A 23559-nucleotide genomic window follows, 5' to 3' on the forward strand; every position below is an offset into this window, starting at 1 on the left:
TAGGTGAAGCTGCAGCACTACCCCACTCCCATGCACAAAACCTTTAGCTAAAATTTTTTTTTTTATAATACATGCCAACCACAGAGGGCACCTAGCTAGAGGGGGGCCCAGAGGTACTGACCCCTTTTGCCCCTGCTTTAATCCGGCCCTGATCAAGGTACTAGATAATAATCTTACTAAATTATACTCTTTGAATTTTTCCCCTATTATTTCACAAATTGAAATTAGATTAGAATCATGGAAGGATCCTTCCATATCGTTATTAGGGTGATTAGCGGTAATTCAATCTATAATTTTTCCTAAAATTCCGGACTGCATGCAAATGTTGCCGATAACCTTGAAAAATCCAGATATAATACGATTAGAATCATTGTCCTCTAAATTTGTATAAAAAAATAACTTGCACTCTGATGTGTTAAGTATGTCCTTGTATTAATGTATTTTTATCCATTTATTGTGTGAATAAAAGTTTTTATATGGTTAACCAAATCCTGCAGAAGGGTCCAGATTTGTTTAAACATACCATCCACTGGAACAACCTCTTGGGTTGGTGACCATGGAGCAGCAGGCATAGGGCAGAAGTCCAGAACTCTCTGGTGTGAGGGGAAGCCAGCAATGCATGCTGCGGCTGGAAGCAGATACTTCCTGACCTAGCTGCCATATCCCCCCTAGGTTTCTAGCAGGGACCAGGCAGCATCCGGCGGCATCCGACTGACACCCGGTGGAGACGGGAGAAGGGACCTGCACGTGGACGGCGGCGTGACGCAAAGCTAGAAAAATGGGGAAGACCGGGCAGGCGGCAGCTGCCGCAAAGCTAGAAAAATATGCAAGGAACAATGCTCAGAATAAATCAATAGCTGGGCAGTCCCGGCAGTCCCTATCCCCCCAAAAAACAGGGCTATCTAGCTCTAGTACGTCTGAACCAGCAACAGAGACCGCGCTTCAACAATTGGAAGCAATAAATGGATGTGAACAGAGGCTTGGGGGAAAAAAAACAGAAAAAGCACAAAATGAAATAGGTCTGCTGAGACAGGACATACAAAATGTTAAAACAAGAATTGAGGAAATGGAGACAAGAGTATCAGAGCTGGAAGACACACAAAAATCAGAAAGTGCCCACAGCTAAAAGGGGTAATGGAGGGGATACAATCCCAGGTGTCTGAAATGGAAGGACGTCTTCATCGCTACAATATAAGACTGGTAGGGATACCTGAGAAAACAGAAGGAGACTCCCCTGAAACCTGGCTGGGAAGTTGGTTAGTGGCACAATTTGGGAGGGAGGTATTATCCCCACAATTCTGCATTGAAAGAGCCCACTGGGTACCAGGGAGACCACAACCACCTGGTGCACCAGCAAGAATGTTTATTGCACATGTAATGAACTATAGAGATCGGGATGCTGTTATACGGATGGCTCAAACCAAGACCCAATTAGAAATCAATAGTGCTAAGATAATGACCTTTTCTGATTATGCCAGAGAGGTCCAAAAAGAACGGTTGAAATATGTAAACATAAAATAGAGACATTGGGGGCGATTCTCTAAACTATAAAATGCCATAAAACCCCCCGTTATCTGGGTTTTTACCGCATTTTGGGATGTTCTAAGCATCCCCCGCCTGGTTATCGCGAGGGGGGCATCGCCAGAAAAATCTGGTGATGCCCCATAGAAGCCTATGGGCTTCTAACGCGACCCACCGCAGCCCCGACCCCCGCCGCCCCCCACCGACCCCCCCCCCCTCACCTGTGTCCGGGCAGCACAGAGCTGTGCCGCCCGGACCTGTGACCGCCTCCTCCCTGCACTATGATCCTCTTCCGGGTGCAAGGAGGAGGAGAGCCCGGCGCAGCAGCAGCGCCGGGTAAGGGAGGGAGGGGGGAGCTGCCGGGACCCGATGGGACCCACTGTCTCCCACCGCAAAGGACAGCTCTTAATGCAAGAGCTGTCCTTTGCCATAATTATCGCATATGTTAGTGCATATGCGATAATTATGAATGTGATGGGCGGCAAAGGGGGGCAGAGCAGGGGTGCAGATGTTAGAACACCCCCCCCCCCCATAGAGAGCTAGGCATCCAGTACTCTATGATGTTTCCAGTGAAGCTCAGAATAATAGAGTTTTTTTTTAAAAATGCCAAACTTTATTAGTACATAAGAGTAGGCACTTTGGATGTGGAAATGGGATGTCAGCGCTGCGGTAAGCGTTGATACATCCCAGCCTTACTGCACAGGTGCAGAGCCGCCAAGAGGCAGGGGGGGCGGGTACATTTTACCTGGGCCCGGGCCTGCCAGGGGGGCCCGGGTCCAGACACACACTTTAAAAAAAATATTTGTTGGGGCTGCGGGAGGACTAGTGTCCGCCCGCCCGACCACCCGCCCATGTGTCCGGCCACCCGTTTGTCATCTGCGGCTGCCCCTGCCTTCCCCTTCCCCTGCCATAGGCGAATCTAGGGGGTGGTCCGGGGGTGCACAGGACCACCCATTTTGTAGCTCAGGACCAGGGCTTTCCAACGAGCCCAGCCCCATGTTTCTAGCCCCCTGGGAACCGGAGATACGGCCAGACAAAGCTGGAACGTTTTCCCTATAGGATAACATGGGACCCGCTTATTCCGACCCCCACCCAGTTCAACGGCTGCCAATTCCCCCTTCGGCATCACTGAAGCTGGAGGTTGAACTCAGTCGAACCCAAATCACTGGGCTTTCAATCTGATACCAGGCTGGATCCATATAGGTTAATTGGTTCCAGGGATATTGAGGTTAAACCGTTTTTTTTTTTCATTTCTTAAATGTAATTTCATGACTGTTTATGTTCTTTGAGGGCAGATTTCTCTGGAACCAAACAGCCCAGTTTCACGGGACCAAAATCATTCGAAGCCAACTCAAAAGTTCTTCAATATGATACTGGTCTCATGTAAATGGGTCAGTTGGTTCCGAAGATATAGCTGGTTGGTTAAAGGGGGGTAGGGAGAGGGGAGTGGTTGTCTCTCCTCCTCACACCAGAAAATGCAAGGACTAGGCTGGTGTATAAGGGGTCAGCCTGAGAATGTCCCCGCATGATCCTGAAACCATATTCCTGGGTAAATCCCTGCATTTTCTGTGAAAGGGGTATTATTTCAAAAAGCCGTGACCTGCAGTGCTCTGAATACAGCCAGGCAGCCCCCTGCTCTCTGCCCAGCTGTCAATGACTGTCACCCCTGCAGCTTCCGCTCCAATTCTTTTCCCCGCTTTCACCTCAGCCCCCCCACCCCCCTTTAATCATGTGGTGCCGGCGCCCGGCGTGCTACCCCGATGTCATGCACAACAACAGCACGCACAATATTTCAAATGTCCACTCGGCTAGAGGGGGCACCAGGAGGGGAGTGGGAGCGTGCTCTGCGCTGCACTCTGCTCCTCTCCCCATAGAAGCAGCTGCACCGCACTCCATCTCTCTCTGCAGCAGCAGCGAAGGCTCATATAAAAATTTACAGTAAGTGGCACATTTGGGGGCATTGCTTAAGGGACGCTACAAGTGGCGGTATGTGGGGGCATTACGCATAATGTGTGGCTTAATGTGTAAGGGGCATTACGGTGTGCAGCATCATGTGTAAGGGACATTATGTGTGCAGCATCATGTGTAATGGGTACTATGGTGTGCGCGGCATCATGTGTAATGGGTACTATGGTGTGCGGCATTATGTGTAATGGGTACTATGGTGTGCGGCATCATGTGTAATGGGTACTATGGTGTGCGGCATCATGTGTAATGGGTACTATGGTGTGCGGCATCATGTGTAATGGGTACTATGGTGTGCGGCATCATGTGTAATGGGTACTATGGTGCCATCAAGCAAGCACCCCCTAGCAATGAGCACAGAGGTAAGCAGCACTTATGTGGCAAATATGTAATGGGCATTATGGTTTGTTATATAGTATGTAATGGGCATCATGATGTGTGGCACAATGTGTAATGGGCATTATTGTGTGTGGCCTTATGTGTAATTGGCATTATGGCGTGTGGCTTTATGTGTAGTGGGTATTACGGAGTTTGCTAAAATGTGTAATGGGCATTACTGTGTATGGTCTAATGTGTAATACCACACCCCTTTTTGTGATACCACGCCTCCTCCCCATGAGGCCACGCCCCCTTTTTGCCGCGCGGCTGCGCCGCGCAAAGGTCCCCCTCCTGTTATGTCTGGATCTGGGACCACCCATTATCATAATTCTAGATTCGCCTATGTCCCCTGCATATAGTGCACAGTCACGCAGAGTGAGAGACAGACGCTAGAAGTCATAGTTCACCTCTAGCGTCTGACAGGAAGCACAGCTCTGCACTTCCTGGTAATGCTGCCGGGCTGTGCTCCCTGTCAGACGCTGGAAGTGAAAAATGACTTCAAGTGTCTGATCAGCGGAAGCAGGGCAGAGTGAGACTGACAGCCAGGGCTCTGCACTGCGGGGCTGGCCCCGCCCACCACACTCGGAGCAGCAGCAGCAGCAGCCCAGCTCCGTGTGTCAGGGACAAGCCCTGCTCCTGCCTCTTCCTGCTCCTATATGTCTGCCTTTAGCTGCCTGCTCCACTACACTGCCGGGTCCCTGCACCACAGGAGGGAGAACACAGCCAGGTGAGAGCTGTATCTCCTGGGGCAGTGGGGGCTGCAGAAAATGTGTACGTATGTGGGGTGGGGGTGGGAGGAGTTGGCTGGGTGTAATTTAAAACAGGTTTTAATGGCTTTAATATGATTTTTTTTTGGGGGGGGGGGATGTGTATAATGTAATACTGTATAATGGTGTGTGTGTGTGTGTGTGTGTGTGTGTGTGTGTGTGTGTAATGTAACAGCAGTGTGTGTGTACTGGCTGTAAGATGGCATGCTGTGTATAATTTAATATAATGGTGTGTGTGTAATGTAACAGCAGTGTGTGTGTGTGTGTGTGTGTGTGTGTGTGTGTGTGTGTGTGTGTACTGGTTGTAATATGGAGTACTGTGTATAATTTAATGTTATGTGGCAGTGTGTGTATGGGGGAGCTATGCGTAATGCAGGGCTCGACAAACCCCGGGGGCCAGGTCGCCATGGGGACCAGAACCTGTGGGTGACCAGATTTGCCAGGTATCAGATCACACTGGGCAGAGTGGTGGTTTCTGTCAATGCAACAGCCGGGCAGAGTGGGGGACAATCCCCCTGGCTCCGGCTGTGTCAGATCAAGTCCGTAGTGTTGAGATGGCTTGCGACCAATCGGAGCTCGAACTTCGGGAGCCAAGCAGGAGCAACAGTGGTGGCTCCTGATTGGCTGTCAGACCACAAGCTCCAATTGGCCCTAAAGCCACCTTGAGTTTTGAAATAGCCACGCCGTGGACCTGATCTGATACAGCTGGAGCCAGGTGGATTGTCCCCCACAGCGTTTGTCATTACCGCGCATTGTAGCGGTGGGGAGGGAGAGAGAGGGAAGAGGAGGAGGGGTAATCCCTTATGGCAAATAGCATGTTACCCCTGGCAAAGAGTATGCAACCCCTGGCATCAAGCAAGTGGTATAATATGTAATGGGTGTGTAGCATGTATAATAGGCATTGCAGTTCCCACATTTTCATCCTGGCTCCTACATTTTTAAACATTTGCCAAGCCCTGGTGTAATGTAATAGCGTGTATGTACTGGGTGTAATGTGGGGGAATGTGTGTAATGTAATATAGTGGTTTGTACTGACTGCAATATGAGGGGAGGGTTGTGGGGTAGATGTGTGTAATGCATACTTATATATGTATAGGCAGCAAAAGAGGCAGAAGTTTTCTTTCACATGTTTAGTGCAGTGTTACAGGAAGCAACATCCGTAACTGAATCAGGCCCAAAGTGTTCCAGAGTTTTCTTCTGCCACTGCAGGAAAACCCCATAGTGGCCATAGGTGCGCCCATAGGTGAAGTTAGACACGCCCTCTGGGCAGAGCATGACATACCCTCTCAGTGACACATTGCATTCTTTTAGCAGCTCAAATCTCCCTGAAATTAGTTTTCAAAAGTAGGCAAGTATGATTAACCCCTTGGCAACAAGCTAGAACCACTGGCAATGGAAAATAACCCCCCTGGCAACGAGCATTTACCCCTGGCAAAAAATAACCCCTTGGCAACATCCAATAACCCCTGGCAACGCATATTAACCCCTTGGCAACGAGCAAGAACCCCTGGCAACAGACATTAACCCCCCTTGGCAACGAGCAAGAACCCTTGGCAACAGACATTAACTCCTCTTGACAACAAGCAATAACCCATGGCAATGCATATTAACCCCTTGGTAACCGACATTAGCCACCTTGGCAACAGACATTAACCCCCTTGGCAACGGACATTAACCCCCTTGGCAACAAGCAGGTAATTTATAATTTATTAAAAGCCTTACTGTGGGGGGCAACGTGGTGTGGCATAGTCAGTGTGTATCGATTTTTGTGTGACATCCCATTTTTTGGGGACGGTCCTGCGGGAATTAAACACTGCATGCGTCTAATAAGGCGGGGAGGCTGAGGGCATTTCAGTGCAGTTCACACAGCACTGGCCATGCCCTCACAGCGACAAAACAGTGCCCAAAATTTTTTGCCGGGTGCCTGCGGCACACACATATATTCCTTTGTCCGCTGCCAAAGTTGGGAGGTATGCACCTCTTTTCTGTAGATCGCCACTCCAGGGGGGGCCCCGTGACGCTGTTGTACCGGGGCCCAGGATTTCTCTTGGCAGCCCTGCACAGGTGGTGGGAGGGAAACCACTAACGTGTGGAAGGGTCACTGAGCTGAATGAAGGGTCCCTTGTAAATGACTTCCAGGGAGGTAGGGGGTGTTTTATACGCAGGGGAGAGTTGGATAATGGAGTTGGCTTAATATTCGTCATTTTCTGGTGGAAGGGCAGCTTGTTTGACTGCAGATATCGCCATTATCTGGAAATAGATTTCTTCGCCTTCAATAGTATAAAAACCTAGAGTCCCTTTCAGGCGGTGCTGGGGACTTGGGGATCAGAGATCAGGAGCCAGAGCAATCCATTGACAAAAATATTAAACTGTACACCAGATGTTTGGAGCTGGAGCAGGGACCGAATGCTGGAAGGCTGATATCTCTGGTTCTCAGCATGATAGAGACAAGCTGCTAGTATCAACAGAAAGGGGAGAGTCCCAGCTTCTGGAATATACTCTCAGAAAAACTAAGAGAGAACCTGAGAAAACTGACTGGGAAGTGCAATTAACAGGTCGGACCTGGACTGCTGCTTTGAAGTTGGATATCTCCAGTTCCCCAGGGCCGATTTTCAAAATTCTGGTATCCATGGAAAAAGGGGATCCCCAGCTATCAGCATAGGGTCCTTATACACCTGGGCCCCTGGACAAGTGCCCATGAAGCCCATACGAAAAGACGACCCTGATTTAAACCTTGGACAATATTGTATGTATGCACTATACCACTATGAAGTTGTTAAATTCTGTTTATATCCAATAGATGTACCTGACAACCATGCATAGAGCTTACTTTACACCCTATCAATGGAGACACATAGTATTGGAAAAAATGGGATACTGCAACAAATGTGGAACTACCAGGGCAGATCTCTCACACTGTATGTGGGACTGTTACAAATTAAGGAGAATTTGGAGCAAAATCATCATTTATATTAACGATATGTTCTCTATGAACTTATGTTTTCATCCCTCGGCATTGATGGGATTCAACTTTAAAAATGGCCAATGGATGAGATCCATAGAACGCAATTCCTCTACTATTAACAATTATAACAGTCGCAAAAATGTATCCTGATTTTTTTTGATGAAAAAATCAGCTCCACAACTGCTGAATGTTAAACAAAAACTGCTACAGGTCCTTTACCTTGAGAGAAAGTGTGCGAGATTAGACTTGCGGGACGGGTACCGTAAATTCTACCAGAAATGGACGTTGTTCATTAATACTCTCGATGTTGATATTAAAACACATATAATTTCCACTTTTGAAAATTTGCTGGTTTAATGTAACTTGCGAAGAAATTTCAGAACCTATCTATATGATAATTACTTCCCCTCATGATTCCTTACCCTGTCTGTCTTTGTAATTTCTATATTTTGTCTATATTTATGTTGCCTTCAGTTCTATTTAGAAATTTGTTCTTTGCTAAATATATATGCATATGTGTACTATCACCTGATTAACCAAATTGTATATCCAGTATATCACGTGATAGTAGAAGCCTGTTGTCTCTACTTGTGATGTGTAATATTGATCACATGTGCATAACGGACTCTTTCTATGCTTGTTTGTATTAGTAATATTTCAATAAAGATGATTGAAAAAAAAAAAGCATAGCGGTCATTTTGTAACTATGACACCATTATGACATCACAGAGGCTCTGTGACACAGGGACTCCATCACCTGAGACTCTGCAGTTGTCAGGAGAAGAAGCATATTTTATGCTCTCTTACTATATCGCTTATATTTTAATTTTCCTGTACCTCTGGAGATATTATGGGTTGTCTGTGCAGCAAACTGTGCGTCACTGCACCCAGCAGGAAGGTAAGTGCGCTGTTATATTTATGGGTTGTACATTACACTTAAAGAGGATTATCACAGGCTGCAATAGGGGGGAGCTCGCCCGATATTGGGTATTTCTGTGCAGATTGGGAGGTGATTTGTCCAGTTTTGTAGGCCTAAATATGGGGGGTAGGTATCATTTTGATTGACCGGTAACTATAACTAGTAACTTGTAAAATATGAATGTTTCACCTTGTATGTAGTATTAGAGGTACATGGCTGGGTGACGCTCCCTGTATGAAGCATTAGGGGTACATGGGTAGGTGATGCTCCCTGTATGTAGCATTAGAGGTACATGGGTGGGTGACGCTCCCTGTATGTAGCATTAGGGGTACATGGGTAGGTGATGTTCCCTGTATGTAGCATTAGGGGTACATGGGTGGGTGATATTATGTACCTCTCCTGTACCCTCCCCTGCACCATTCCCAGGCAGCAGTGTATTATAATGTGGACATGTTGTGTAGTAACACTCACGTTTTACCATTAGCCTCACAGGCTCTCACATTATCAGCACTGAAGCGTCATCTCCCCTTCTCGCTGGGCTTTGTAGTTCAGCAGCACTTCTGCTGCTGACATAAACGTAGGTTACTCTGCCAGTAGCTGCCTTCTGCCCATGCTCCTCCTGCCTGACTGTAACTGCCACTAACTGCCCATGCGACATAGGGCGGTATTCAATGAGCCTGATTCGCCATGTTTTTATGGCGAATTTGTGCTGTTTGGCGATTTTTTGACTAAAACGGTGAATCACCCTATTCAATGACCACATGGCGAATACATTTGAAGGTTTTTTTCGCCATGATTCACCGAGTAGCAATCGCTATCTTTTTATGGAGAAGTGGAATGTGAACTTTTAAAATAAAGTGTTTTGTTTTTTACATTTGGTGTCAAAAAATCAGGAATTTTATTCTGAGGAGGGGCATGCTATTTTTATTCATGTGCTGTAAGCACATGAATATATAGTTAATTTAAAAAAAATATATATATATTTTTTTTTTACACAGCAGCCAGCAGGGGCCGCCGGAGCCAAGCCGCTCATTACATATTCATATATTCACTGCACCCGATCGCCCGATCGTTACGATCGGGTGTAGTGAATATACGCTCCCCTGCTGGAACCCCCGGGGGGCAGCCTGTGCTGCCTGGCACCCGGGGAGCCCACCTACCCCCCACAAAGTTCTGGGGCAGGCAGAGAGACTACCATCTCTCTGCCTGGCACCGTCCTCAGGCTCCCTGCGGCAATCGCTGCAGGAGCTCATATTCGCCAGTCAGGGGCAGCAAGGCTCCGGAACGTGGCGAATGTGCAGCGAATCCTAAAAAGGATTCGCTGCACCTCGCAGGTATTCTCATTGAATACCGCCCATAGTGGTGACCCTCCTAGCAGAGTCTACCTCACCATGAAGAGAAGGGGGATCCACCGACAGTCTGCTCTGTTAAAGCACCCCTGGGAGGTGGCATGGAGAAGGCGGCCTGGGGGCGTGAAAATGCGATGCATCATTATAGCCCTGCCCCCTGCTATTACCAACATTGCAAAGTGTGGGCGGGGTTATGATTAAGTGGTTTAATGTGAATCGTGTCATTGCCCCACTCACTTTGCAGGGGTAAGGAGGGCTCAGCGGACTAAGTGGGGAAGTGCTGGCAGGAGGGGCAAGGCATTGCGGGTGACTGGCCTGCTGTCCTGGGGCCAATTTATGGAAGCCTCCTGGCCTATCTGGAAGAGTAGACGAGTATGATTTTTGCCTCTTTGCCTTATTATCTCATGTCTATCCCATGTGTTCTGTGAGCTCAGATAGGTCTGCATTGCATGTAATGTGGATTCCCCACTGTACAAGAGTTACTGCTCCCTCCCTGCAGTTCTGCAAATGTAACTATTCTCCTTTTGGCATGCTGCCAATTATCTGCCAATCACCTGAGAGCTCAGATTGCAGCAGCTGCTGTGACAGTAGCCCGGCCTATGCTCTGTATAAAATATGTGGAGAACATTATAGGGATGGCCATCGACCAGGTTTATGGCTGATGTTGAATACTTTTGCTATACATGGGGGAGAACCAGATGGTTTCTCTCCATCGATGGCACAGGAAAACTGATGTTTTGCTTTTGTTTATTTTTTCGAAAGATCCCAGGACATGGGGCATAGCTCTGCCCCTGACATCTGCAAAAGCCCGCCCCTGTGTTTTGATTGGGGCACAGGCCAACCAGTGAAACACAATGGATGACCATCAATAGGTAAAAATATCGATGGACATCCATTGCATAGTTTAACACTATCGATGGCCAGATGCACTATTGACGGGTGCGATGGTACCGACGCGATGCCCGCGATCTCCCATAGGGAACAATGTTAAATGCCTCAATTTACCCGCGATGCCCCCGATTTCCCATAGGAAACAGTGTAAAATGGCTCAATTTACCCAAATCATCATAGGGAACAATGGTAAATGTTCCAGAAACCCCCCCAAAACACCCCTGAACAGTGAAATGTCCCCCCAAAAGTAGTTTACGCCACCCCACGATCAGTGCGAACCCGAAGCGTGGCGAGCGCAGCGGTACGCGTCCTCCGACCTTTTCATACCCCCACTATCCACGTCGGCGTGGAGTTGAGAATAGAATAGTGTGGCGAGCGCAGCGAGCCACCGAGCCCGAAGCGTGGCGAGCGGATGCGGATACCTGTGAAGCCCGCAAAGGGACGCGTTTACCTGTGAAGGTATCCGCGTCCCCTCGCGGGGCTCGCTGCGCTCGCCACGCTTCGGAGAAAGACCGATTACGGTAGAAACGCGTTGGTGAGCAGCTGGAGACCGGAGTTCTGAGAGGAGACAGCCACCAGACACAGGGGAGGAGTGCCGAGGGACAGAGCCAGATTAAGGTCTAAATGGGCCTGGAGCTGAAAATAATCAAGGGCCTATTATGCGCAATAATAGGGGTTGTGGCCAGCACCTAATAATGTGGGGGGCGTGACCAGTGTTCTGGTTGGGTGGTCTGCTCATGGGTGTGTCTCTATTTGTGTAAATACTTTCAATTAATTATATATGCCTGAAAAAGGCAGGGGACTGGCATAGGAAAAATGCAGGGAGATATATTGGCGGGTGTCCTCCAAAGGTGCACCCGCAGGATGCCAATGTCCTAAGATACTTGCGGGGTGAGGCAGCACTCCAGTCATAAAAAAAATACTGAAAGCCGAAACTTGGTAGACAACATTATCAGCACCTGTTATGTGGTCACCTAAGTTTACCACAACATATACCCCTTATACAAATCATGCAACACAATAATAACGCCCTTATACTGTACTTGCCTCTTACACATTTACACCGACTGAGCCAAAATTTACACTATGGCACACAGATTGAGTCAAAATTCACTTTAAGCCACACAGATTAAGGAAAAATTCACATTTTGCCACATGGATAGAACAAAAATACACACAATACCAAACAGATTGAGCAATAATGCACAATATGCTTCATAAACAGGGGCATTGCGTGCTAAAGACGTGCATTAAAAATGTACACCATAATGCGCATTACATTTAAGCCACACACCATAATGTCCATTATGTTTTTTGCCAAACACCATAATGCATATTAAAAATGGTGCTACATAAGTGCTGCTTACCTACATGCTCATTGCCAGGTGTTCCATGCTCGTTGCCATGTGGGATTACATGCTCGTTGCCAAGGGGGAATACATGCTCGCGGTAACTGGGGGACAGCCGCTGCTGGGCAGAAATGACAACCATTGACAGCCGGGCAGAGAGCAGGGGGCTGCCCGGCTGTATTCAGAGCACTGCAGGTCCCGGCTACATATAATATAACCCCTTTCACACCAGAAAATGCAGGGATGGGCTGGCCCCTTTTTAACCCAGCCTTGTCCCTGCATTTTCTGGTGTGAGGGGGAGAGGTAACCACCCACCCCCCCTTAAACAACCAGCTATATCTTCGGAACCAACTGAACCATTTACATGTGGGCTTCGAATGATTTTGGACACGTGAAACTGGGTTGTTTGGTTCCAGAGAAATCTGTCCTCAAACAACATAAACAGCCGTGAAATTACATTACATTACATTACAAATGAAAAAAATCGGTTTACCACAATATCTCTAGAACCAATGAACCCTTATGGACCAGTCTGGTATCAGATTGAAGGCCCAGTGATTTGGGTTTCAGCTTCTGTGATGCCGGAGGGTGAACTGGCAGCCGTTGGAACCGGGTGGGGGTCGGAAATAGCGGGTTCCATGTTATCCTATGGGGAAAACCTTCCAGCTTTGCCTGGTGGTATCTCCGGTTCCTGGGGGGCTAGCAACGCGGGGCTGGGCTTGTTGGAAAGCGCTGGCCCTGAGCTACAAAATGGGCCTATTTGGAGAGTGGGCCTGGTGCTGTAGCTCCATCAGACCCATTGTTAATCCGGCCCTGCCGAGGGAGACGTTTGCAACCTCGGGCGGCTTAGTAAAATCATTAGCCGGGGAGAGACCACATACCAACCGTGGAGCATCGTGACATATAAACATCTTTGCCACGACCCTGCCAGACTGCGAGCGCAGGCAGATTCTGACAGGAGGGAGCACACCTATTATCAGCGATCCGTGCACCTAGCTCCAGGGTCTCTTCTGTTTTCCCTTACCACCAGGAAAACCAAATTAGCACAGGGAAAACCCAAAGGCTAACCACAGTGGCAGTGTGGCGCCTAAGGGAAGAGTTCCGATGTTTTTTTCATGTGTTTGATGTTTTGTGGATTTTTTATATATTTTTATTGGATTGGTCTGATGGTTTGATCCATTTTTTTGCAAAATAAAGTGACTCAATTTTTAAAGATAACGGAAATCACGTGGCTTCATTTTGGAGAAATTGTTTCCCTACAAATCCTACAGATTTATTGAATATATTATCCCTGCGCTGTGGTCAGCCCGTTTACATATTGTTTTTGCATTTAACATTGTTTCCTATGGGAAATCGGGGGCATCGCGGGTAAATTGAGCCATTTAACATTGTTTCCTATGGGAAATCGGAGGCATCGCGTCTGGACCATTTAAGCCTTTTTTAGCCGCATACGACGCGACCGACGCGATTTTGACTTTTTTCAATGCATTTCAATGGGGAAATCGGGGGCATCGCGTCGGTCGCGTCGCAGACCACTAAAAATTACACCCGATGCCCGCGATTGTGGCCGTGCTAGGAAACAAGTACCGATATTATTACTTGTACATACATACATACCTACCAACATGTCCCAGTCCTGGGCTTCCCTCTGATATTATTACTCGTGCATACATACCTACCAACATATCCCATTCCTGGGCTTCCCTCTGATATTATTACTCGTGCATACATACCTACCAACATGTCCCATTCCTGGGCTTCCCTCTGATACTATGATTGCTATATATACATACATACCTACCAACGTGTCCCATTCCTGGGCTTCCCTCTGATACTATGATTGCTATATATACATACATACCTACCAACGTGTCCCATTCCTGGGCTTCCCTCTGATATCATTACTCGTACGTACGTACGTACGTACGTACATACCTACCAACATGTCCCATTCCTGGGCTTCCCTCTGATATTATTACTCATGCATACATACCTACCAACATGTCGCATTCCTGGGCTTCCCTCTGATATTAGGATTGCTGTCACCTGTGTTGAACTAGTTACTTGCTAAGAAAGGTGTTGTCAATCATAAATTAAGAGCAGGGATGGCGATCGATTAATAGTCATCGATGGTTTATGGATGATGTAGAATTTTTTGATGGGGTAGACCCGATGGTTTCCCTTTATCGATTTGGTAAACCCAATGGCTTCCCTTTATCGATGGTGCATATATCAATGGTGTCTATTTATATAAATATGCCAGTTACAGCTGGCTCCATTGACCTGATCTGTTCTATTGCTTCCATGGTAGAAAGTGCTTGCACTGCGGAGAGTTATGTAGTCACAGCTCATGATGTCTCTTCCTCTGCTCCTTACAGCCAAGCAAGTCTGCGAGGCTTAAGAAGGGAGCGGCAAAGCACCCCACCAGTGTGCAGCCCCCCACCAGTGTGCAGCCCCCCACCAGCGCGCAGACCCCCGTGTCTAATATGTCTGGTGAACGCCCCACTGAGCCGGATACTACTCTGGTCACAGAGGACGTGGCAGCAGTCGTGGCAGAGATCATGGAGTACCTGATCAGTGAAGGTAAGCTTACCCCAGGTGCAGAGGCATAACTAGTATATATGTGATAAGCTGGGAGTTCTGTGACAGACAGGTAACTAGTATATAGTGATAAGCTGGGAGTTCTGTGACAGGCTGGTAACTAGTATATAGTGATAAGCTGGGAGTTCTGTGACAGGCTGGTAACTAGTATATATGTAATAGGCTGGGAGTTCTGTGACAGGCTGGTAACTAGTATATATGTAATTGACAGGCTGGGAGTTCTGTGACAGACTGGTAACTAGTATATATATGTAATAGGTTGGGAGATCCATACCTCCCAACAGTCAGGATTTTATCGGGACAGTCACGATTGTCAGGGCCTGTCCCGATGTCCCACCCGCGGGCGGCAGTGTCCCGCGGTGTGGGGGGGCTGTTGGGAGTCCCCCCTGTCAGCTGCTAAGCAGCGGGGAATAAACGCTGTGCGCATGCGCACAGCGTCTATTCCCGCAGCCAGGGGACTGGGGGCATGGCTAGAGGCTCACAGAGCCTCTGGGTCATGCCCCCCATAGCGGCAAAATGGTGGGGCGTGGCCTCGCGGAAGAGCCGCAAGTTTAGGCCACGCCCCCAAATTAGGCCACGCCCCGAAAATTTCAACGCGCCTCCGGCGCGCAGGAGCATCGTCCCGCTTGCAGAACTTCGAAAGTTGGGAGGTAAGAAGATCTGTGACAGGCAGGTAACTAGTATATTTGTAATAAGCTGGGAGTTCTGTGACAGGCAGGTAACTAGTATATATGTATAAGGCTGGGAGTTATGTGACAGGCTGGTAACTAGTATATATGTAATAGGCTGGGAGTTCTGTGATAGGCTGGTAACTAGTATATATGTAATAGGCTGGGAGATCTGTGACAGGCAGGTAACTAGTATATATGTAATAGGCTGGGAGTTATATGACAGGCTGGTAATTAGTATATATGTAATAGGCTGGGAGTTCTGTGACAGGCTGGTAACTAGTATATATGTAATAGGGTGGGAGTTCCGTGACAGGCTGGTAACTAGTATATGTAATAAGCTGGGAGTAATGTGACAGGCTGATAACTAGTCTATATGTAATAATCTAAGAGTTCTGTGACAGGAAGGTAACTAGTATATATTTAATAATCTGGGAGTTCTGTGACAGGCTGGTAACTAGTATATAAGTAATAAGTTGGGAGTTCTGTGACAGGCAGGTAACAAGTATATATGTAATTGACAGGCTGGTAACTAGTATATTCTATATAATAAGTTGAAGAGTCTGTGTGCGTGTGTGTGTGTGTGCGTGTACGTCGCATTGCGGACACACCGTGGCACTCAGAGACACCAAATTCAGCAACAAGATACCTCTGGACCCGGTGGTGTGCACCTCGAAGCCGTTTTTGGGAAATTTCACTTAGAAATTTAAAAAACACCAAGTTGTAATTTTCCTTCATTGATGTTCTGGGGAAAAGATCGATGATCTGGGAAACCGTTCGCGAAGGAACAACTCCACACCTGATTTCATTGCTGTCATTGGGTATGAATGACACATTCTAACATTATGGTGAAGGCTTTAAACAATTAGGAAATAATTGAGGATATACATAGACCACACAACACACACACATACACATTGTACATGCACACACACAGTACACCACATACGCACACATAGCACACAACACACACATTTATACGTAGAGCACCTCACACACTTACACATTGGACAGATATACACACACACACACAACACACCACATGCAGTACAATACAAATCCATACACACTACAACACACACCCAAAAACAGTACAACAAACACAGAGAACACACACACTTAAACATTGCCAGGATACGCAAAGCACACAACACACACATATATACGTAGCACACATCACAAACTTACACATTCGGCAGATACACACAACACAACACTCACAGTACAACACACACCCACATTCACTACAACACACACCCAAAAACAGTACAATACACAAAACACACACTTACACATTGCACAGATACACACAGCACACTACACACACACAGATTTATACATAGCACACCTTACGCACTTACACATAGGGCAGATACACACAACACACACACATAACATACCTCTAACAGCACAACACACACACACACCCAAAAAACAGTACGACACACACAAAACACACACTTAAACATTGCACAGATACACAAAGACACAACACACACATACTGTATATACGTAGCACAACTCACACACTTACGCATTGGACAGATACATACAATACAACACACACAACCACATACACTACAACACACACACAAAAACAGTACAACACACACAAACACACAGAACACATAAAAAATAATTTGCCGTTTATTTAACCGTCTGTACCGGCAAATAAAAACTGTACCTAATGTACCGTTTCTACTTTGTTCCCCATATCCGTCTCTCCAGTCCTCCAGCCTGTCACTGCTCTCCCCGGCCAGTTGCACTGAGAAATCTTTGTCCTGGTCAATGCACCCATTGATCAATACAAAGTGGGTACACTGCACTCACCCTGTTAGTCAGTTGGATGTTAGGCACTGCTCTGCCTTAAGGGTTTCCCAGACTCATTTGGTTCACAGATAATGTTTGGTCGATGGGCATGAGCGCTGCATGTATTTGTTTGAATGTTATGAGTGTAAGAAGTTGAAGAATAAGACTGAGATGAAGATTTGTCACGTTATAGTGTACAATTTACTCAATAAATCATGAAATAAATATGTGTACATAGAAGTACAATCAAGAAATGAAAGTAGGATTAAAAAATAAATTCTGATTCAAACTGATAATTGTTTGGATTGGGGTGGGTTGCAAAACAAATCTATAGGTGGAGGGGTTCAGGTGGTCTTTTAGGGACCCCTTTACAATCCCATTTTCTCTTCTCCTGGAGCCTACGGTCTCCCTCAGTGATTGACTATCATTAAGGGAGACCGTAGGCTCAAGGAGAAGAGACCTACGGGATTGTAAAGGGTCCCTAAAAGACCACCTGGATCCCAATTGGGAATCCCACTATGGTGACACTGTGACCATGACACTGTAGTGAAAATCCCATCAATTGAGGACCCACTGTATGTGTACCAAACACCAATTATGCCAACAATATCCATACCCCCCCACCTATAGATTTGTTTCGCAACCCACCCCCATCCAAACAATTATCAGTTTGAATCAGAACTTATTTTTTAATCCTACTTTCATTTCTTGATTATACTTCTATGTACACTTATATATTTTTTTCATGACTTATTGCGTAAATTGTACACTTTACATTGCAAATCTTTATCTCAGTCTTATTCTTCAACTACTTACACTCCAAACCTTATCAATGCACCCATTTATGATTGCGATGGCTGGATTGGTGGATTGGCCCTGCGGGTGTAGGGAAGAATTTGGCCCATTGCACCCGTTCCCAGTGGTGCATTGCAGTGGTGCGGGTAGCGTGCGTCGCGTCATGATGTCATGTGGCCAGGCCCTCGGACCTGCTCCCACACTCAGGGGCTGCCCCACTGTTTGGTAGAGACACCCGGTGTGCTTTACAGATCTCCAGACCTCAGAGACTGCTGCAGGCAGGATCAGCAGGGCAGCCGAGAGGAATGCCGGGCCCCGGTAAAATTTTGGGGGCGTGGCCTAAGTGTGTGTTGTGGGAACCTCCCACACTTAGGCCACACCCCCAAAATGTTTAGAGGAGGGTGAAAGAAAACTCTAAAAACTGTAATCTCAGAAGCAGCACACACCTACAGTATGTGCTGTGCTGACTGCAGGCTCAGCATGACCTCTCACGCTGTCAGTGAGACACTCATGCTGAGCCTGCTGTCAGCACAGCACATGCTGTAGAAGTGTGTGCTACTGTTGCTACCCGGGAGGGATGGAGGGGGAAGGGAGGGGTCAGACCAGGGCCCCTGCAGGGCCCCTTCAGCAAGTGTGGTCCCGGGTAAGTTGTACCCGCTCCCCCCCTCTCTCGGCTCCCCTGAGGATCAGTGAGGGGAGCGGCAGTGGCAGGGAGCGGTGAATTTTTTCCACGCACTCAGCGCCTGTAATTACACACCCTAGAAACTGTACCATTGAGTATAGAAATGGAGGTGTGGCCACGTCCCTTTCTGATTTTGTACTGATTTCTGACCCTCAGATGTTGGAGGGTATGTCATACAGTAGGTGCTAAATATCAGGAGTGGATGTAGAATTCATCAACACATACAAGTTATCAACTCAGGAGCATTGTGTTTCAAACAACAACACCACACCTGATTTCATTGCCATCATTGAGTATCAATGCAAACACATTCTAACATTATGGTGGAATCTTTACCAAATTACAATCTTAGGTCTTTGGCACAGCATACTGTAAGGTGACATTTTTCAGAAATTTTGGAAATAAAAAAACCCCAAGGTTTTCCCGGGCAACGCCGGGCGGGTCAGCTAGTATGTAATAAACTGGGAGTTCTGTGACAGGCTGGTAACTAGTATATAAGTAATTAGCTGGGAGTTCTGTGACAGGCTGGTAATTAGTATATAAGTAATTAGCTGGGAGTTCTGTGGCTGCCTGGTAACCTGTATAGGTTATAGTATATATGTAATAAGTTGGGAGTTCTGTGACAGGCAGGTAACTAATATATATGTAATATCCTGGAAGTTCTCTGACAGGCAGGTAACTAGTATATATATAATAATCTGGGAGTTCTGTGACAGGCAGGTAACTAGTATATATGTAATAGGCTGGGAGTTATGCAACAGGCTGGTAAGTAGTATATATATATAATAGGCTGGGAGGTCTGTGAAAGGCAGGTAACTAGTATATATGAAATAGGCTGAGAGTTCTGTGACAGGATGGTAACTAGTATATATATAATAATCTGGGAGTTCTCTGACAGGCAGGTAACTAGTATATATATAATAATCTGGGAGTTCTGTGACAGGCAGGTAACTAGTATATATGTAATAGGCTGGGAGTTATGTGACAGGCTGGTAAGTAGTATATATGTAATAGGCTGGGAGGTCTGTGACAGGCAGGTAACTAGTATATATGTAATAAGCTGGGAGTTCTGTGACAGGATGGTAACTAGTATATATGTAATAAGATGGGAGTTCTGTGACAGGCTGGTAACTAGTATATATGTAATAAGCTCGGAGTTCTGTGACAGGCGGGTAACTAGTATAGATGTAAAAGGCTGGGAGTTCTGTGACAGGATGGTAACTAGTATATATGTAATAAGCTGGGAGTTCTGTGACAGGCTGGTAACTAGTATATATGAAAAAAGCTGGGAGTTCTGTGACAGACTGGTAACTAGTATATACTGTATGTTATAGGCTGGGAGGTCTGTGACAGGCAGGTAACTAGTATATATGTAATAGGCTGGGAGATCTGTGACAGGCAGGTAACTAGTATATATGCATACCTTTCAAACAGTCCCTATTTTAGCGGGACATTCCCGATTATTAGGGCCTGTCCCGCTGTCCCACCTGCGGGCGGCAGTGTCCCACGGTGAGGGGGGGCTGTTGGGAGTCCCCCCTGTCGGCTGCTAAGCAGCGGGGAATAAATGCTGTGCGCATGCGCACAGCGTCTATTCCCGCAGCCAGGGGGCTGGGGGTAGGGCTAGAGGATCACAGAGCCTCTGGGTCATGCCCCCATAGCGGCGAAATGGGGGCGTGGCCTCACGGGAGAGCCGCAAGTATATGTCACGCCCCCTAAATTAGGCCACGCCCCCCAAAATTCCCCGCGCGCATATATGTAATAGGCTGGGAGTTCTGTGACAGGCTGGTAACTAGTATATATGTAATTGGCTGGGAGATCTGTGACAGGCTGGTAACTAGTATATTTGTAATAAGCCGGAGTTCTGTGACAGGCAGGTAACTAGTATATATGTAATAGGCTGCGAGATCTGTGACAGGCAGGCAACTAGTATATATGTAATAGGCTGGGAGTTCTGTGACAGGCAGGTAACTAGTATATATGCAATAGGCTGGGAGATCTGTGACAGGCAGGTAACTAGTAGATATGTAATAGGCTTGGAGTTCTGTGACAGGCAGGTAACTAGTATACTGTATATGTAATAGGCTGGGAGTTCTGTGACAGGCAGGTAACGAGTATATATCTAATAGGCTAGGAGTTATGTGACAGGCTGTTAACTAGTATATATGTGATAGGCTGGGAGTTCTGTGGCAGGCAGGTAACTAGTATATATGTAATAGGCTGGGAGTTATGTTACAGGCTGGTAACTAGTATATATTTAATAGGCTGGGAGGTCTGTGACAGGCTGGTAACTAGTATATATGTGATAGGCTGGGAGTTCTGTGACAGGCTGGTAACTAGTATATATGTAATAGGCTGCGAGATCTGAGACAGGTTGGTAACTAGTATATATGTAATAGGCTGGGAGTTCTGTGACAGGCAGGTAACGAGTATATATGTAATAGGCTGGGAGTACTATGACAGGCTGGTAACTAGTACATATATATGTAATAGGCTGGGAGATCTGTGACAGGCAGGTAACTAGTATATATGTAATAGGCTGGGAGTTCTGTGACAGGCTGGTAACTAGTGTATATGTAATAGGCAGGGAGTTATGTGACAGGCAGGTAACGAGTAGATATGTAATAGGCTGCAAGATCTGTGACAGGCAGGTAACTAGTATATACAGTATATATGTAATAAGCTGGGAGTTCTGTGACAGGCTGGTAACTAGTATATATGTAATAGGCAGGGAGTTATGTGACAGGCAGGTAACTAGTATATATGTAATAAGCTGGGAGTTATGTGACAGGCTGGTAACTAGTATATATGTAATAAGCTGGGAGTTATGTGACAGGCTGGTAACTAGTATATATGTAATAGGCTGCGAGATCTGTGAGGGGACAGGAGCTTGTTATCTCACCAGCCTCATTCTGCCTTATACATTATTCCGCTTTATATCTACGGAGGAGATTGCGCCACCGAACAGATCTCGCAGCTGATTAGATATAGCCAATAAACAGCATGGGGTACATTTACTATAATAACAAGCTGATATTGCCCATAGCAACTTCTGTCTATCATTTTCTAGCCTGCAAGAGTGAGGTGAAGAGGTGTGAGGAGTCCCCAGTGTCCATGATGACGGATGACACCGTATCATCTTATGACATCTCCAATAGCAGCAGCAGTGGCTATTATAACCTGACGGACCGGTCATCATCCTCATCAGACACCAGCAGCACCAGCTCTGAATCCTCTGATTCCTCCTCAGAAAGCTCAGATACCACCAGTGACTCCTCGCGCAGGTAGAATGCCGGCACAATACTCGCGTCCTCCCTGCTCTGGTCTCTGGGGTGGATTTCAGGTCTCTTGTCTTACAAACATGCTGTGATGTAGAAACGTTATCTCCATATCTGCTGCAGCTGGGGCTGCTACACAAGTTCTACCACACAGAGCGCTGATGGGCTGGTATTCTACTTGTATGACATACATGTATATATCATGATACTAATGAGTGTAACAATATAAGAAGAGCAATGCTACAGGAGAAATGAAGTAATGTAAATTATATACGTAGCGATATTATCAGTGATCTGAATGATGCTAGATCGCTCAGCACACAGCGCTCAGCACACAGCGCTCAGGACTGCACCAGCGATCTGCGTTGAACGATCTGTCACTGCTTACGTTCTCAAAAGAGAGAACACAGGTGATGACTAGATTATTACTGCATGTAGTATCTATATCTCCCAGCGAGAGCGACGCACGGGGCCACACATCACTATCGCTATGGGCCCTACATACAGCGATGTGTGCTTCATTTCTAGGCAATCTAGTCAGATCACTTAGAAAATAGGCCCAAATCTCTGGGTGTGTAGCCCCATTAGAGGGATCTCACATCACTGTACACTGGGCTTCCTGTATGGGGCCGTCCTTGTCATGTCACACCCACAGTATCAGCGCTCTTATTGGTCCAAAGAGGAATCACACAGAGAAATGTAGTCAGTAAGGGCCACTAACATGGTGCAGGTGCTAGGTAGCAGCAGGCCAGGGAATAATAAGATGACTTGGACATGGCAAACGTTTGTGTCTTTACAATAACAGTCACTGATCAAAATTTGTTTTTATAGGACCGTCATCTACAAGACACGTATTGATGTTGGCTACCTATGGCAGGAGTGGCAGGAGGAGGAGGACGTTGACATTTAACCTGGAAATCAGACTCACTGAGCCCTAAACATCGCCTATAACATAACCTGGGAACTTGTTTCGAAAAGTTTAATTGATTTGACTTGTGTCAGTTACTGCATCAAACTTGATCATTACTGTTTGTGCAACTGTTAAAGCCAGTCCCGTTGACGGCTATTCCCCCAAGCCAGTCCCGTTGACGGCTATTCCCCCTACCCAAGCCAGTCCCGTTGACGGCTTTTCCCCCAAGCCAGTCCCGTTGACGGCTATTCCCCCTACCCAAGCCAGTCCCGTTGACGGCTAATCCCCCTACCCAAGCCTGTCCCGTTGACAGGTAATACCCCTACCCCCAATCTCTGTCTTCACAACTCCCTCTCTCCATATCCAGCAAGTTTGAAACATCATTTTGCTCTAAGTTTCTATGGAGTAATTTGGTCGCTGAGCGGCCTCTATATGAATCTGTTATTTCAACAATAAAAAGTAACACAAGTCAATCAGTGTCTGATGTGTTATTTCCCACGTACTACTTAGAATTTTCCCCATTGTACTACTGTATTGGTCTGACCTATATTCATGTGTTATAGCTGTCGGAATGTAATGTGTAATAAAAGAATATGGTAGGTTATGAGGATCTGTGCAGCTACGTTGAGCCCCAGAGGTGACTGATGCTTCAACACTTGGGGGCCCATTTACTAAGGATCGCATATATAATAAGATCTGGGTGGGTTCACACCGC

General features: G+C 46.7%; 1 protein-coding gene across 2 annotated transcripts in view; it reads left to right on the forward strand.

Moving 5' to 3' along the window:
• The window catches only part of LOC146062531 (uncharacterized), a 65291-nt gene extending 42084 nt beyond the window's left edge, over window positions 1-23207 (forward strand). For both annotated transcript variants that reach the window (XM_083174645.1, XM_083174644.1), the window contains exons 3-5: window positions 14483-14687; window positions 21727-21940; window positions 22766-23207. In XM_083174645.1, coding sequence (XP_083030771.1) covers window positions 14483-14687; window positions 21727-21940; window positions 22766-22844 — 498 coding nt within the window. In that variant the 3' untranslated portion in view covers window positions 22845-23207. The remainder of the gene's footprint in view (window positions 1-14482; window positions 14688-21726; window positions 21941-22765) is intronic.
• The last annotated feature ends 352 nt before the right edge of the window (window positions 23208-23559 follow it).

Source organism: Crinia signifera, chromosome 3 (assembly GCF_055691185.1).
Source record: "Crinia signifera chromosome 3, ASM5569118v1, whole genome shotgun sequence".
Taxonomy (NCBI): Eukaryota; Metazoa; Chordata; class Amphibia; order Anura; family Myobatrachidae; genus Crinia; species Crinia signifera.